General features: G+C 43.6%; 1 protein-coding gene across 1 annotated transcript; it reads right to left on the bottom strand.

Moving 5' to 3' along the window:
- Window positions 1–351: 351 nt before the first annotated feature.
- Window positions 352–8,420, bottom strand: nup35 (nucleoporin 35). Its single transcript, XM_072684968.1, has 9 exons — window positions 8,379–8,420; window positions 5,571–5,735; window positions 5,309–5,436; window positions 3,968–4,022; window positions 3,596–3,737; window positions 3,342–3,411; window positions 3,119–3,247; window positions 2,312–2,467; window positions 352–1,656 (listed from the first exon to the last, which is right to left on the bottom strand). The coding sequence occupies exons 1-9, from the start codon at window positions 8,398–8,400 to the stop codon at window positions 1,579–1,581; spliced, it is 945 nt and encodes a 314-aa protein (XP_072541069.1). The 5' UTR covers window positions 8,401–8,420; the 3' UTR covers window positions 352–1,578.
- Between the last annotated feature and the right edge of the window lie 7,749 nt (window positions 8,421–16,169).

The raw sequence follows: 16,169 nt of genomic DNA, 5'->3' as shown, positions 1-16,169 counted from the left end.
GGTCATTGACAGCGTGAACATTCTCCTGCACCTGCTTCAGGTTTGCTTTAACAGAACAGAGTCCAGTTCCTTTCAAATGAGCCGTGATTCAGTGAAACGTGGAGGAACAGGAGTGAAACTGGCTGGTCTTTGAATTCTGGAGTATTTGAACTGAAGAACTTGAGAGAAACTAGATATTAATACAGATAAAACCCAGTCTAAGAAAATGTCTTATTAATAAATATATTAATAAAGAGATTGGTGTTCAATTAACGAATTACCAGAACCCCCATCCAAACAAGCTGTTTCCAGCCCTTCTCACAGCCACAGAGTTACACAGCAAACGGAAATCAACCCACACAAATTTAAAGCTTCTAGACAAAGAATATTTATTTACACAACTTGATCAGAAGAAATACAGAAGATTGGACAGCAGATACAAAAGCTGAAGAAGAAACGAAGAGGCCACTGGAGTCTGACCAGTTTTACCAAACAGAATGATTCCTTTAAAATAAAGTGTTTCAGAATGCAAGTGCCTTTTCAAGCAGACATTTTAAAAGTTGGCTTTTTATCTTATTAAAACCATCAGTATCAAAGTCGAGTGCAACCAGAACGATCCAATATATTTCTAGAGAGAGACACATTAGATTTTGAGCACCAACAGCTTAAAGGAATACTCCAGCTGTCCAACCCAACCTCCACCTGCTGGATCTGTAGCGTACGGTCAGTTCCTACTCAAAATACACTCAGCACTTTTCTCAGAGGTCAGAAATGAATGGACATGTTGTGGATCCGAAACAAACTTATAATGGACGTCAGTGAAGAGATCCTTAACTTATACAAATAAAAGTTACGTTTGCAGAAACACTTTCGTAGACTTGTGTAATTTAAGCTGTAAATCTGAATAACTGGAAAACTAGTCCCGTAAACGACCAGAGGGAAGAATCAATGGCAATCTGCCACCAGTGTATCGTCATCAAAACACCTTAAATACCTAAGAACGGTTTTACTGTCCCCCAGCATCGTAGAGGAGCTGCCGGTCAGTCTCATAAGAACACCTGCACTGTAGAACAGGCGGGATAGTCATTGAGTTCAGCAGCTGCCTCTTCTACTGCGAGTGAGCTTCAAGCCACTGAATTTTCCATTCTTTTCTAAGTTTAGAGAAACGCGCTGAAATGGTGGTGTTAACTGACTGCACCCTACTGAGGTTGGGCTGAAACCGCTGCAGTATTCCTTTACAGCTGCGATGTTGGGAAGGCAGAGATTTCCAGACACACTGATCATCAGTAAGGCGAGACCAGACACACATTTTCCTGATCAAAAAAGGCTGATTCTCTCAACACACACAATCAGCCACACTCCTACTCAAGTTTCCAGGTTTTGGTATTAATGTTCTGCAGGGTTTTGGTACTGTGACAGTTCTGAGATCAGGTCAGGTCATACTAATCACTCCAGAGAGAAGCAGTCAATGTGAAAGAGTCTATTGTACTGTGTAGTGCCCAATCCACTCAGCAGCCGGCAGGCTCCATCTTTAAAGTGCTTGGGAAAACCTGGTAAACGTCCGTTTCACAGCAGCAGGTGGGCTTCAGAGGTTCTCCATCACCAGCCGAACATGTACTCCATCGCTTTAGACACAAAGCTGTCGTCTTTCCTCGGAGTGTCTCTGTCCGACACAACCTGCAGGACAGAAGACTCGTAAAGCTGACTGCACTCCACAATAATAAAAATACAACTTATCAGCATCACCTTCAAAACGTTCTGCATCACCTGAACTATTCCAAACGACCAGTGGTTTTGTAATAAAGCAGCTGTATGAACAGGTTTAATACAGGCTGCCCAATGTGTCAGTCATTTCAGCATCAGCTTCACAACGCATCACAGGACGTGGAAGGTCAAATTATGTCTGCTTATACAAATCCCATACTGCTCCCATTTTCTAATATACATTTAGATTAAAATTTAGATTATATCTGCTAAATATCATCATTTATTTAACACCAATCTTGGGCACATAACATGACATGTTGGATCACTGACTACTGGTGATGTCTATATCAGGTGAAAATTCCTGTATTTAATATTGCAGAAATGATCATGCACCCCATGATTAATACAAACCGAAAAACCCTGATTTAATTTTATTTAAGTTTATTTAATTTATTCATGCTTTTCCTTTCCTTTTGATTTGATTTTGTTTCTTGAAATTGTGAATGTTAATTATATCAATACAGCACCTCTTTCTGGGCTCTGTAAAATACACACACACACAGTCAGGATACAAACGCAGTGTGTGTGTTTTAGTCAAAGTCCAGAGGTCTGGGTAGAAAGGTACCTGGTATTCACTGCTGGAGGCTTTGTAAGCAGCGCTGAGTGGCCTCATGGCTGAGCGAGGAGTGGACACAGGCTGACCTGGGGTGCAGTTAGCTCTGACTGGGGGTGTGAACATACCACTGTTGCTGACGCCCTTCTCTGAGCCCTCCATTACACTCTGATCAGTAGAAGAGCACACACACACACACACACACACACACACACACACACACACACACACACACACACACACACACACACACACAATTAAATAGAATCACACACTCAGTTCAGAGAGTTTATCCAGAACAGTGCAGCCAGTTTTAAACGCAGTCAGGTTTTATAGCGTTCAGCTACCAACTAGAAACACACTGATATGGGAACTGTGAGCTGCTCTCGCACTGTTCTGACTGCAGTGAAACAATTAACAGTGTTTGATATTTCCATCTTTTTCATAACTTATTTCCATATTAATTCTCATTTAGAATTCCCCTCCCCCAAACCTCTCTTTCTATTTATTTATATACATAAATTTATTTTATAATTTTTTGTATTAAATAGTGATGCACATACAAAGACAGAAGCATGTCAGGATGTGCAGGGAACACTGTCATTTTTCTATATCAGAAATCTATTTTCACAGGAAGCACAGGGTTCATACTGGAACTGTTCAATAATCTTTAATAAGACTTGCTGATGTGAAGAACGAATTCTGTACATACTTTCATTAATTTCATGTATAATTTATCACCTTAAATCATAAAAAAAACTGTGGAATTGTTACTGTTTATACAGTGTTTAAAGACTGACCCTAAAACACTGCTCTTACCTTATCAATACAAGGTTTGACACCAATCATAATGGCCTCACCAAAGATTTTCCCATCTTTACTGAGGGCTTTCCTCGCCTGCAGTTTAGACTGGTACTGGATATGCATCCAGTTACCTGCGTTCGACATCTGACAATTCAAAAGAACACGGTTAGTTTAGAACCGAGCTAGAACACCGAGCTAGGTGTTTAGTTTAGAACCCAGAGAGGTGAGAAATACTTACTACATGTTTGAGTATGTTTCCGTACTGAGCAAACTGCAGCAGGATGTAGGAGGCAGAAGCTGGAGGGAATCTGCAGGAAATGAAAGGAAAGACTGGAATACACTACAGGAAGCGTCTTTAATACCCATCAGTCTTGTGTTTAACATCGGGATCTGGGGCAATACAAGTTAGACTAGTACACGCCTTAATGAAACCGTCCACAGGTTAACCAGGGACAGAAATAACTGCTTTCACACACACACACACACACTTACCCAAACACTGTGACCCAGGTCTCGTCCAGCTGGTCTTCTGAGGACAGAGCATCTCCCTGAGTGAAGAAAGGATCCACCTGTGCAGGTGAGAGGGTGCTCTTCCTCTGCTGACTCAAACCCGCAGGACTGAACATACTGCCAGCTGCAGCAGGACACACACACACACACACACACACACTTATATTAACTACCTACACTCCTCCACCACAGGGGCCTGTCAGAGTGCAGATCTCTAGCTGTTTACAGATGGCTCAAATAAGAGATTTTTTCTTTTTTTAATGTTTGGTGTAAGAATAGCAATGAAAATGAACAAGCTGAACCCAACAGAACCATCCTCTTATTAAACAGTCAAAGCTACAGGTAAAGGCTCACCTGTGCCTGGGGTTCCCGTCACACCGGCCAGCGGAGTGTGCAGCACTGAGAAAGGCTGAGAAACACAAAACACATACATTAGGATTTCACATTACAGTGAATTTCAAATAAGACCCTTCTGTGGCCCACCTCTCTCAACTTACACAATCTACAGCTGTAGAGACCCACTTATATCTGCACTTATTTGAAAGGGCCCATATTCCACCAAAGTGTCATCAAACAGGCTGTCTGTTGGTCACGGTGTCTTTGAGATGGATATCGGTACTGTGATTAAGCACAGTTTTAGACGTGTATCTCGGCACTAAGAGTGTCTGTATGTACAGAAACTCCATATATGATTACAACAGAGGCAAGCAGTGTCGCTCCAATATCTGTACACAGTACCTGTGTCTGCATTAGAGAGCACAGATACCATTTTTATTCATACAGAGAGCATGTTTGTTTGCAGACGGTTATAAAACCAAATGTTTAATGAACCAGTAAAACTGAGTCAGACAGTTATTATTATTATTAAACACTGTAAGATGGCGCCGCGGAGGTGGCCGCCTGTTGCAGCAGCTCCTGCTTACTTCTGAGTTTTTCCTAACCTTTTCCTGCTGTTCGAGTGCTTAGATTGTGTATATGGTGGTAATTTATCTACGTTTTTGCATCTGAGTGTCTTGCTATCCCTTTTCTGCTGCGACACTGAGAATTTCCCCACTGTGGGACTAATACAGGATTACCTTGTCTTATCTTAATGGTGTTTGTTTGGTTCTGAAAGCAGAAGCTGTTTAAAGAAAACACTGAAGTTTAGCATTTTTTTACACCGAGTCGAGAACCTGAATCTGAAATGGCTGCACTTTGTTTCTAAACAGGTGTTTTCTCTGCTCTGAAATGGGAATTTAAACACTGTTTTAAAGCTGTTTGGTGAAGCTGAGCCAGATTCTGCTTCCCTACCTGCCCGTGTTTCTGCATTGTGGCCATTTGAATTTTTTCAGCTCTGAAACTTCTCAGATGTGCAGTTTCTCAACCAGATAACGCTGTTCTTTCCATCTTATTAGATCTTAATTACGATACTATATGAAAAAAAGCACAATCTATAAAAGTGGACATTCATAAATATCAGGATTTATAGCCGCCTGTCCAGTATTTAAGAGTCAGAGTTGGTATTGGTACTCAGTATAAGCAGACTGGTATCAGTAAGGGAAAAGTGGTATCAGTGTTTCCTGGGATGTAAGTAAAGATTGGTCACTGTCATAAAAGCAGCGGAGTAGAGATGCTGTGTCGGGACAAAAGTGCCTTGGGTAACAAAATTAAATAAAATACAAGCAGCTGTGTTTCAGGTGCAGTGGGACATCTCACCTGCTTGCGTGACGCCAGAGGGGACATGCCGATCCCCGGACTGGACAGGTCATCATAGATGCTCCTGACTGGAGGCGCACCGCTCTTGTCCTTGGGCGTGGGAACCACAGGCTGAGGAGGAGAACCACCTAATACAACACACACTCATCAGCAAGCCCACATTACAAACCCAACTCATCACACCGCCTTTCATCAGAAGCGAGCCTCTTTCACTCCGTGTGGTCCGGTCTGCTCTATACACTGGATTACTCTTTATATGTACCTGCTAGAAGAGGAGACCTCATCTCTGCTCCTCCGGTCAGGCTGATCGTCCTGGGCTGAGGGGTGGTGGGGGCTGGCAGGTCCCCCATCAGAAACCCGGGCAAGAACTGAGCCCCAGGGCCGGGCTTTGGGGAGGTGGGGGAGCCCAGTGCCATCGGTTCAATACCTGTTTAAACAGAAGAGCGATCAGTACTGTTTACGTCTGGAGCTTGGGATCAGTTCACTTCTGACCCGACACTGGAAAACCCTCCAGACTGTTACAACACACAAAGCAGAGGACGCTCTTCAAGCTGTGTCCCAAGCAACCGATATATTAATAAATTAAATAATTACACAGTTTAGCATACGTGATCCGTGTTTTTAAGCCATGGTAGGCCTATACCCCTTTTCCCAGGACATGTGGAATCCTAAAAAAAAAGCCAGAACTTCTGAATTGTCCACAATAACTTTTTTAATGTTTACATTGTTTTAACACCCTCCTGTCCCATGCCTAATATTCTGAAAATCTAAATATTGTCCCCCGATTTAACCGCTGACGACACTCATGGATATCCAAAACCATATTGTGATGTTACTTACATTTATGGCATTTAGCAGAAGTTCTTCTCCAGAGCGACTTACAAAAGTGCTTTGCTATTTACCCAAGAAAACCTCAGCTAGTTAGAATAGACTAATAATTCAAAGATACCTCTAAGCTTAGACATTACTAAACACAATACAATAAGGAGACCATAGTACTCTAATCGTCCAAGTCCTCTCAGAGGAGGAGGGTCTTCAGTCTGGGTTTGAGGACAGCGAGCGTTGGACTCTGCTGTTCGGACACCCAGGGGAAGCTCGTTCCACCACTTCGGTGCAGGACAGTAAAAAGTCTGGACGCTCGTCTTCCGTGGATCTTAAAGGATGGCTTTTGACCATCACCATCAAGTACGGAGGAGCTGGCTGGTCCAGTCTTGGCTTTGTAGACCAGAGTCAGGGGTCTGAATCTGATGACCTGGGCAGCAGCTACAGGAAGGCAGTGAAGAGAGAACGCAGCAGAGGAGGAGGAGCTGACCATGGCTGAACTTAGGGACATTGAAGACGACCCGCTGTGTTCTGGATGAGCTGCAGGGGTCCGATGGTGCACAGAGGGAGACCAGCCAGAAGAGAGCTGCAGCGGTCAAGTCTGGAAGTGAGGAGAGACTGAACGAGCACCTGGGCGCCTCTCTAGAGAGGAAGGGTCGAATTCTCTGGATGTTGTACAGGAGAAATCTGCAGGACTGAGTCAGAACTGCAACATGACCTGAGAACCATAACTGATCATCCATGACTCCACCAAGGCTTCCAGCTTCTGTAGAAGGAGTGACCAGTGAGTTCTCAAAGGAGATGGCCAGATCGTTTTTAGGTCCAGCAGTTCCTGCACTTATGACAATAGGGGCTCAGCGGTTATATCGCCGGGATATCGATAACAGGGTTGTGGGTTCGATTCCCGGTCTCGGCAAGCTGCCGCTGTTGGGCCCTTGAGCAAGACCCTTTACCCTCTCTGCTCCCCGGGTGCTGGAGTTGGCTGCCCACCACTCTGGGTGTGTGTGTGTGTGTGTGCTCACTGCCCCTAGCTCACTAGTGTGTGTGTGTGAGTGTGTGTTCACTACCACAGATGGGTTAAATGCGGAGGACCCATTTCGCTGTACAGTGACAAATACGTGCACCTTTACCTTTATAATGATAAACATCGCCATATAGACCACCCCTACACTGTGTACTTACCTACTAGTTCACAAATACAACTTTACTAAAGCCGTTCCACGATAACATTTACCACCTAGGACTGACAAAATACATAAATATAGTACTGGATAAAAAGTAATGTAATATATTGTCAAATATGAACAGTCCACTGTTTATAGCTATTTATAGTTTTAAGCCCAAAAGAAAGATTATTTCAGTTATCTTATGACTCTATATATGTTTATTCTTTTTTATTAAATAAAGTGTAAGCTTGAATATAAAAGCTACTCGAGTTGAACTGCACGTATTCCAAACCCCACCCGTATTCCGCCCCACTGTTAGACACTACTCAAACCCTCAGCCAATCCGAGCGCGGGATAGAACCAAACCAGCCAATCGTGGCAGGGGAGAGGCGGGCTTTAGCCGAAAACAGGTGGGAGAAAAAAAAAAAGGTACAGCAACCGGTACAGAGCCGCTGCGTTAGCTTAGCATAGTCGCCAAGCTTCTCCAGCTTTAATGAAGCTAACTCAATTAATTACTCAGATACGGCATCACACACAAGAACCGCAGCGTATGGGGCTGTTATTCAATTAGAAGATACAGCTAGTTATAGATAGTAAAATAGCAGTAATGTGTGAAGTAGCTATAGCGTGCAGATGCGTTAGCGAAAGGTGGCTAGCTATCCTAGCTAACTAAGCTATATTAGAGATAAAACGGCTTGTTTGGTGGTTTAGGATGTAATTTATGAATCTGTTATATATGTAGTAATTATATATAAACGTTTTTTGCGTTTTAAAATCATACAACTATAAATTACACTAAAACGAGGGTGAAGTTGGCTTGTTGTTGGAATTGTCCGTTCCACCTTAAATGGTGGTGCAGTTGGTGGTGCAGCCTCAGGCGCCAGAATGTAACTGCACCACCATTTAAGGTGGAACGGACAATTCCAACAACAGGTCGACAAATAAGCTCAGAATTATGGTTTTATTACTATAAATGTTCACCAAACATGTCAGCACCGCTACTACCATCACACACAGCAAAATACCACCAATCTAGAACTCGTTTGTAGGCTTAAATATTAAATATGTTAATACTTTCTTACCCAGAGCTCCCTGTGTGTCCATGCCGTGGATTCAAACCAAGCAGGAAATGACGTGTGAGCCCCACGATTGAAGACCTCACGCCCGCGCAAAAAAAAATTAAATAAAATAAATATATATATATATAATTACAAAATAAATAAGAAATGTATTACTAAAATAGTAAAATAAAACCCCAAAGTGCAATTCAATCACTACGTTAGATTACCGTCCTTATATCAGTATGGGGTCCTCAAGCTAATCACATTAGTCCTGTTAGATTAAAGGGACAATTTCAGGGGCCACTAAAGACTAAAGTGTGATGTAATAAATAATACATAATAAAACTTAGGAATGGTTTCCCAGAAAGGACCTACGTTGTCTAGTTCTAGACTAAATTTGACTTTCAATTGAGATTACTATTCAAAATGCACTGTAGTCCAAGACTAGGCTTAATCCCAGTCTGGGAAACCGTCCCTTCAATTTTAGTGATGTCACAAAAGTCTAAGCATTTTTATTTCATACTGAAGTTATAAGGAGTGAAGTCTGGACTACATCACAATACAGGACGGCCAGTTAGAGTATTTTACATATAGTATTTATAAATGATACACACATGTTACACACAAATTAATTGGTCAGATGCTGGCCAATAACACACCTTAATAAATCACCTGCACTGAGATTTTGCAGGTGGGGAAACTTGCAACCTCCCCCCTTGTCCACTAGAGGTCAGTGCGGTCCCAGCAACTGAGCTCTCCTCCTCTTGTTGAGGAATCTGCTTAGCAGAAGGTCCTGGTTCTGGAACTAGAACTGTACCGTGCTCTAACGAGAGCTGAGATTGGGCTTTAGGGGTTTGCATAAAGTCATTCTTTATTCAAACAGCAAAAAATCTAAATTGTTTCTCAGGGAGAACCTCCTCCACCCTCACCCTGAGGGTCTCCAGCCTCATTAGAGCACTCATTACTGCAGCTGAGGCCCAGCTGCCTTTTACTGGAGGAGTAGCAGTCCCACAGTGCCCCTGCAGAAACACCAGCTGATTCTCAGCAACCAGCCAGGTCCAACCAACAACAGCGACCCGGGTTTAAAGAGCCCATGCAAACTACAACAGTTTAGCCCCACCCATTCAGCTATAGTAGTTTAGCCCCACCCATTCAGCTATAGTAGTTTAGCCCCACCCATTCAGCTACAGGTCAGATACCAAACGTGTCCTGGCTGATGGGCTGAATGTGAGGTCAGAGATCAATCGTGAGGCTCTGATTAGTCTCTGAACTTCTCCTTTACCGGTGAGCCTGTGGGTGAAAGCTCTGTACTGTGATGCCTGTGTGCGCTCACAGCTGCTCAGTGTTGATGAATACAGTAAATCACTGGGAAATGAAATGAGGGTGTTTTTCATGTGGTAGATGGGTTCACGTCTCCATTAGTGAGGGAGGAAATATGATGTTAGTGATCTGCAGCCGAATACAGAGAAATACAATCTGCTGCAGAAGCCATTAGGTAAATAGCTGCGCATGATAAACACCCGGCCTTTATTTCCATTCATTCAGAGGAGGCCACGCTGCAGTGCTGAGAGAGGTGTGAGAGCAGGGCTGCTGTAAATGTATGTGTGTGCAGTGTGAGATGGTGTACGCCGTGTCTCCACCCGTATGAATCACCCCTCTGTTTAGCTGTCTCCGTCGCTGTGTGATGCTGTAGTGTACTTCATTTGCTCCAGCCTGAAGCTGCTCTCGTTATTCTCCTCCTCCGTCCCGTCCCAGAACCGCCTCAGAGGCCCGAGCAGTTAAAAAGCCAATATCCTATTTTTATTGTAGATCGCTTTCCCCCGAGCCCCCCGGAACGGCTGAGTGGGCTTCTGTATTTCCCAACTTCTCCTTATCCCTTAGAATAAAACACACTGGATATCAGAACATATTACATATATGTAAATGAGCTCTGTTCTGATTGGCTGGCCTGTGTTATGCATCATGAATACATCATGGTTATTAATTGTGTTTATTCTGTATATGTGTTGAGAAATAAATAGGTGGGGCTAAACTGCTGTAACCATGAGTGGGTGTGGCTTAACTGCTGTAGGTCAAATGGGTGTGGCTAAACTGCTGTAGCCTGAATAGGTGGAGCTAAACTGCTGTAACCATGAGTGGGTGTGGCTAAACTGCTGTAGGCTGAATGGGTGTGGCTAAACTGCTGTAGCCTGACTGGGTGTGGCTAAACTGCTGTAGGTTGAATGGGTGTGGCTAAACTGCTGTAACCATGAGTGGGTGTGGCTAAACTGCTGTAGCCTGAATGGGTGGGGCTTACAGCTCAATTACTGCTCTGGTAACTGGGATCTTGAGCCCCAGTGCTGAAAGACTTAAAAGGCTCCCAGTAGCATTTGCTGTTTTGTGTGTGTGTGTGTGTGTGACCACTTCCAGTCCCACCTTAGAACCCCCCCCCCCCACACACACAGTGCTGGTGATGATGTGGTGTGTGTGTTATGGTGGTGTGTGTGTTATGGTGGTGTGTGTGTGTTATGGTGGTGTGTGTTATGGTGGTGTGTGTTATGGTAGTGTGTGTGTGTTATGGTGGTGTGTGTTATGGTGGTGTGTGTTATGGTGGTAGTGTGTGTTATGGTGGTGTGTGTGTGTTATGGTGGTGTGTGTGTTATGGTGGTGGTGTGTGTGTTATGGTGGTGTGTGTGTTTTGGTGGTGGTGTGTGTGTGTTAGAGTGGTGTGTGTTATAGTGGTGTGTGTGTTATGGTGGTGTGTGTTATAGTGGTGTGTGTGTTATGGTGGTGTGTGTGTGTTATGGTGGTGTGTGTTATGGTGGTGTGTGTGTGTTATGGTGGTGTGTGTGTTATGGTGGTGGTGTGTGTGTTATGGTGGTGTGTGTGTTTTGGTGGTGTGTGTTATGGTGGTGTGTGTGTGTTATGGTGGTGTGTGTTATGGTGGTGTGTGTGTGTTATGGTGGTGTGTGTTATAGTGGTGTGTGTGTTATGGTGGTGTGTGTGTGTTATGGTGGTGTGTGTTATGGTGGTGTGTGTGTGTTATGGTGGTGTGTGTTATGGTGGTGGTGTGTGTTATGGTGGTGTGTGTGTTATGGTGGTGTGTGTTATGGTGGTGGGTGTGTGTTATGGTGGTGTGTGTGTGTTATGGTGGTGTGTGTGTTATGGTGGTGTGTGTTATAGTGGTAGTGTGTGTTATGGTGGTGTGTGTTATGGTGGTGTGTGTGTGTTATGGTGGTTTGTGTTATGGTGGCTTGTCTGTGTTATGGTGGTGTGTGTGTTATGGTGGTGGTGTGTGTGTTATGGTGGTGTGTGTTATGGTGGTAGTGTGTGTTATGGTGGTGTGTGTTATGGTGGTGTGTGTGTGTTATGGTGGTGTGTGTGTTATGGTGGTGGTGTGTGTGTTATGGTGGTGTGTGTGTTTTGGTGGTGGTGTGTGTGTGTTAGAGTGGTGTGTGTTATAGTGGTGTGTGTGTTATGGTGGTGTGTGTGTTATGGTGGTGTGTGTTATGGTGGTGTGTGTGTGTTATGGTGGTGTGTGTTATGGTGGTGTGTGTGTTATGGTGGTGTGTGTTATGGTGGTGTGTGTGTTATGGTGGTGTGTGTTATGGTGGTGTGTGTGTGTTATGGTGGTGTGTGTTATAGTGGTGTGTGTGTTATGGTGGTGTGTGTGTGTTATGGTGGTGTGTGTTATGGTGGTGTGTGTGTTATGGTGGTGTGTGTGATATGGTGGTGGGTGGGTGTTATGGTGGTGTGTGTGTGTTATGGTGGTGTGTGTGTTATGGTGGTGTGTGTTATAGTGGTAGTGTGTGTTATGGTGGTTTGTGTTATGGTGGTGTGTGTGTGTTATGGTGGTGTGTGTGTTATGGTGGTGGTGTGTGTGTTATGGTGGTGTGTGTGTTTTGGTGGTGTGTGTTATGGTGGTGTGTGTGTGTTATGGTGGTGTGTGTTATGGTGGTGTGTGTGTGTTATGGTGGTGTGTGTTATAGTGGTGTGTGTGTTATGGTGGTGTGTGTGTGTTATGGTGGTGTGTGTTATGGTGGTGTGTGTGTGTTATGGTGGTGTGTGTGTTATGGTGGTGTGTGTTATGGTGGTGGGTGGGTGTTATGGTGGTGTGTGTGTGTTATGGTGGTGTGTGTGTTATGGTGGTGTGTGTTATAGTGGTAGTGTGTGTTATGGTGGTGTGTGTGTTATGGTGGTGTGTGTGTGTTATGGTGGTGTGTGTGTTATGGTGGTGTGTGTGTTATGGTGGTGTGTGTGTGTTATGGTGGTGTGTGTGTTATGGTGGTGTGTGTTATGGTGGTAGTGTGTGTTATGGTGGTTTGTGTTATGGTGGCTTGTCTGTGTTATGGTGGTGTGTGTTATAGTGGTAGTGTGTGTTATGGTGGTGTGTGTGTTATGGTGGTGTGTGTGTGTTATGGTGGTGTGTGTGTTATGGTGGTGTGTGTTATGGTGGTAGTGTGTGTTATGGTGGTTTGTGTTATGGTGGCTTGTCTGTGTTATGGTGGTGTGTGTGTTATGGTGGTGGTGTGTGTGTTATGGTGGTGTGTGTGTTTTGGTGGTGGTGTGTGTGTGTTAGAGTGGTGTGTGTTATAGTGGTGTGTGTGTTATGGTGGTGTGTGTGTGTTAGGGTGGTGTGTGTTATGGTGGTGTGTGTGTGTGTTATGGTGGTGTGTGTTATGGTGTGTGTGTGTGTTATGGTGGTAGTGTGTGTTATGGTGGTGTGTGTGTGTTATGGTGGTGTGTGTGTTATGGTGGTAGTGTGTGTTATGGTGGTGTGTGTGTGTTATGGTGGTGTGTGTGTTATGGTGGTGTGTGTTATGGTGGTGGGTGTGTGTTATGGTGGTAGTGTGTGTTATGGTGGTAGTGTGTGTTATGGTGGTTTGTGTTATGGTGGTGTGTGTTATAGTGGTGTGTGTGTTATGGTGGTGGTGTGTGTGTTTTGGTGGTGGTGGTGTGTGTGTTAGAGTGGTGTGTGTTATAGTGGTGTGTGTGTGTGTGTTATGGTGGTGTGTGTGTGTTATGGTGGTGGTGTATGTGTTATGGTGGTGGTGTGTGTTATGGTGGTGTGTGTGTTATGTTGGTGTGTGTGTTATGGTGGTGTGTGTTATGGTGTGTGTGTGTGTGTGTTATGGTGGTGTGTGTTATGGTGGTGTGTGTTATGGTGTGTGTGTGTTATGGTGGTGTGTGTTATGGTGGTGTGTGTAATGTTGGTGTGTGTGTTATAGTGGTGTGTGTGTGTGTTATGGTGGTGTGTGTTATGGTGGTGTGTGTGTTATGGTGGTGTGTGTGTGTTATGGTGGTGTGTGTTATGGTGTGTGTGTGTGTGTGTGTGTGTGTGTTATGGTGGTGTGTGTTATGGTGGTGTGTGTGTGTTATGGTGGTGTGTGTGTTATGGTGGTGTGTGATATGGTGGTGTGTGAGTGTTATGGTGGTGTGTGTGTTATAGTGGTGTGTGTTATGGTGGTGTGTGTGTTATAGTGGTGTGTGTGTTATAGTGGTGTGTGTTATAGTGGTGTGTGTGTGTTATGGTGGTGTGTGTGTGTTATGGTGGTGTGTGTGTTATAGTGGTGTGTGTGTGTTATGGTGGTGTGTGTGTGTTATGGTGGTGTGTGTTATGGTGGTGTGTGTGTGTGTTATTGTGTGTTATAGTGGTGTGTGTGTGTTATGGTGGTGTGTGTGTTATGGTGGTGTGTGTTATGGTACACTGCAGAGGACTTTCTGACTTTAGGTAACTCTGCTTAGCTCAGAGACACCACACACTGCTGAATAATGCACACTCTGCTGCTAGCATCTCTCTCTCTCTCTCTCTCTCTCTCTCTCTCTCACACACACACACACACACACACACACACACACTCTCCTTATCTGTCTTTACTGTAGGAATCTTACTTTAGAGATCAGCTCTGTAAGAAACAGAAGACAGTGACTCATCCACACACCAAATGCAGCCAGACTGAAGACACTGAGACTGCCAGTGCCAGTGTTAGTGTTAGTGCCAGTGTTAGTGTCAGTGTCAGTGTCAGTGTTCGTGTCAGTGTTAGTGTGTCAGTGTCAATGTTAGTGTCAGTGTCAATGTTAGTGTTAATGTTAGTGTCAGTGTTAGTGTCAGTGTTAGTGTCAGTGTCATTGTTAGTGTCAGTGTTAGTGTCAGTATTAATGTCAGTGTCAGTGTCATTGTTAGTGTTAGTGTCAGTGTTAGTGTCATTGTTAGTGTTAGTGTCAGTGTTAGTGTCATTGTTAGTGTCAGTGTTAGTGTCATTGTTAATGTCAGTGTCAGTGTTAGTGTCATTGTCAGTGTCAGTCATTGTTAATGTCAGTGTTAGTGTCAGTGTTAGTGTCAATGTTATTGTTAGGGTCAGTGTTAGTGTCATTGTTAGTGTTTGTGTCAGTGTCATTGTTAGTGCCAGTGTTAGTGTCATTGTCATCGTTAGTGTTAGTGTCATTGTTAGTGTCAGTGTCAATGTTAGTGTCAGTGTTAGTGTCATTGTTAGTGTTAGTGTTATTGTCAGTGTTAGTGTTAGTGTCATTGTTAGTGTTTGTGTCAATGTTAGTGCCAGTGTTAGTGTCATTGTTAGTGTCAGTGTCAATGTTAGTGTCAGTGTTAGTGTCATTGTTAGTGTTTGTGTCAGTGTCATTGTCAGTGTTAGTGTCACTGTTAGTGTTTGTCAGTGTCATTGTTAGTGTCAATGTTAGTGTCATTGTCATCGTTAGTGTTATTGTCAGTGTCAGTGTTAGTGTCAGTGTTAGTGTCAGTGTCAATGTTAGTGTCAATGTTAGTGTCATTGTCATCGTTAGTGTTATTGTCAGTGTCAGTGTTAGTGTCAGTGTTAGTGTCAGTGTCAATGTTAGTGTCAGTGTTAGTGTCACTGTTAGTGTTTGTCAGTGTCATTGTTAGTGTCAATGTCAGTGTCATTGTTAGTGCCAGTGTTAGTGTCATTGTCATCGTTAGTGTTATTGTCAGTGTCAGTGTTAGTGTCAGTGTTAGTGTCAGTGTCAATGTTAGTGTCAGTGTTAGTGTCATTGTTAGTGTTTGTGTCAGTGTCAGTGTCATTGTTAGTGTTAGTGTTATTGTCAGTGTTAGTGTTAGTGTCATTGTTAGTGTCAGTGTCAATGTTAGTGTCAGTGTTAGTGTCATTGTTAGTGTCAGTGTTAGTGTTATTGTCAGTGTTAGTGTCAGTGTCATTGTTAGTGTCAGTGTCAATGTTAGTGTCAGTGTTAGTGTCAGTGTTAATGTCAGTGTCAATGTTAGTGTCAGTGTTAGTGTCAGTGTCACTGTCAGTGTTAGTGTCAGTGTCAATGTTAGTGTCAGTGCCAGTGTTAGTGTCAGTGTCTATGTTAGTGTTAATGTCAGTGTCAATGTTAGTGTTAGTGTCAGTGTTAGTGTCATTGTCAGTGTTAGTGTCAATGTTAGTGTCAGTGTCAATGTTAGTGTTAATGTCAGTGTCAATGTTAGTGTTAGTGTCAGTGTTAGTGTCAGTGTCATTGTCAGTGTTAGTGTCATTGTTAGTGTTTGTGTCAATGTCATTGTTAGTGTCAATGTCAGTGTTAGTGTCATTGTTAGTGTCAGTGTTAGTGCCAGTGTCATTGTTAGTGTTAGTGTCAGTGTTATTATCAATGTCAGTGCCATTGTTAGTGTCAGTGTTAGTGTTATTGTCAGTGTTAGTGTTATTGTCAGTGTTAGTGTCAGTGTCATTGTTAGTGTCAGTGTCAATGTTAGTGTCAGTGTTAATGTCAGTGTCAATGTTAGTGTCAGTGCCAGTGTTAGTGTCAGTGTCTATGTTAGTGTTAATGTCAGTGTCAATGTTAGTGTTAGTGTCAGTGTTAGTGTCA

This window comes from Salminus brasiliensis, chromosome 8 (genome assembly GCF_030463535.1).
Source record: "Salminus brasiliensis chromosome 8, fSalBra1.hap2, whole genome shotgun sequence".
Taxonomy (NCBI): Eukaryota; Metazoa; Chordata; class Actinopteri; order Characiformes; family Bryconidae; genus Salminus; species Salminus brasiliensis.
This window is presented reverse-complemented; position numbering and strand designations above follow the sequence as displayed.

Excerpts from the sequence above, each read along its gene's own strand:
- nup35 (XM_072684968.1), bottom strand. The coding sequence starts at position 8,400 with ATGGACACACAGGGAGCTCTGG. Across the intron at positions 4,023-5,308 it reads CTCTGGCGTCACGCAAGCAG|CCTTTCTCAGTGCTGCACAC; the intron begins GTGAGATGTCCC and ends TGTGTTTCTCAG. Across the intron at positions 1,657-2,311 it reads CCTCCAGCAGTGAATACCAG|GTTGTGTCGGACAGAGACAC; the intron begins GTACCTTTCTAC and ends TCTGTCCTGCAG.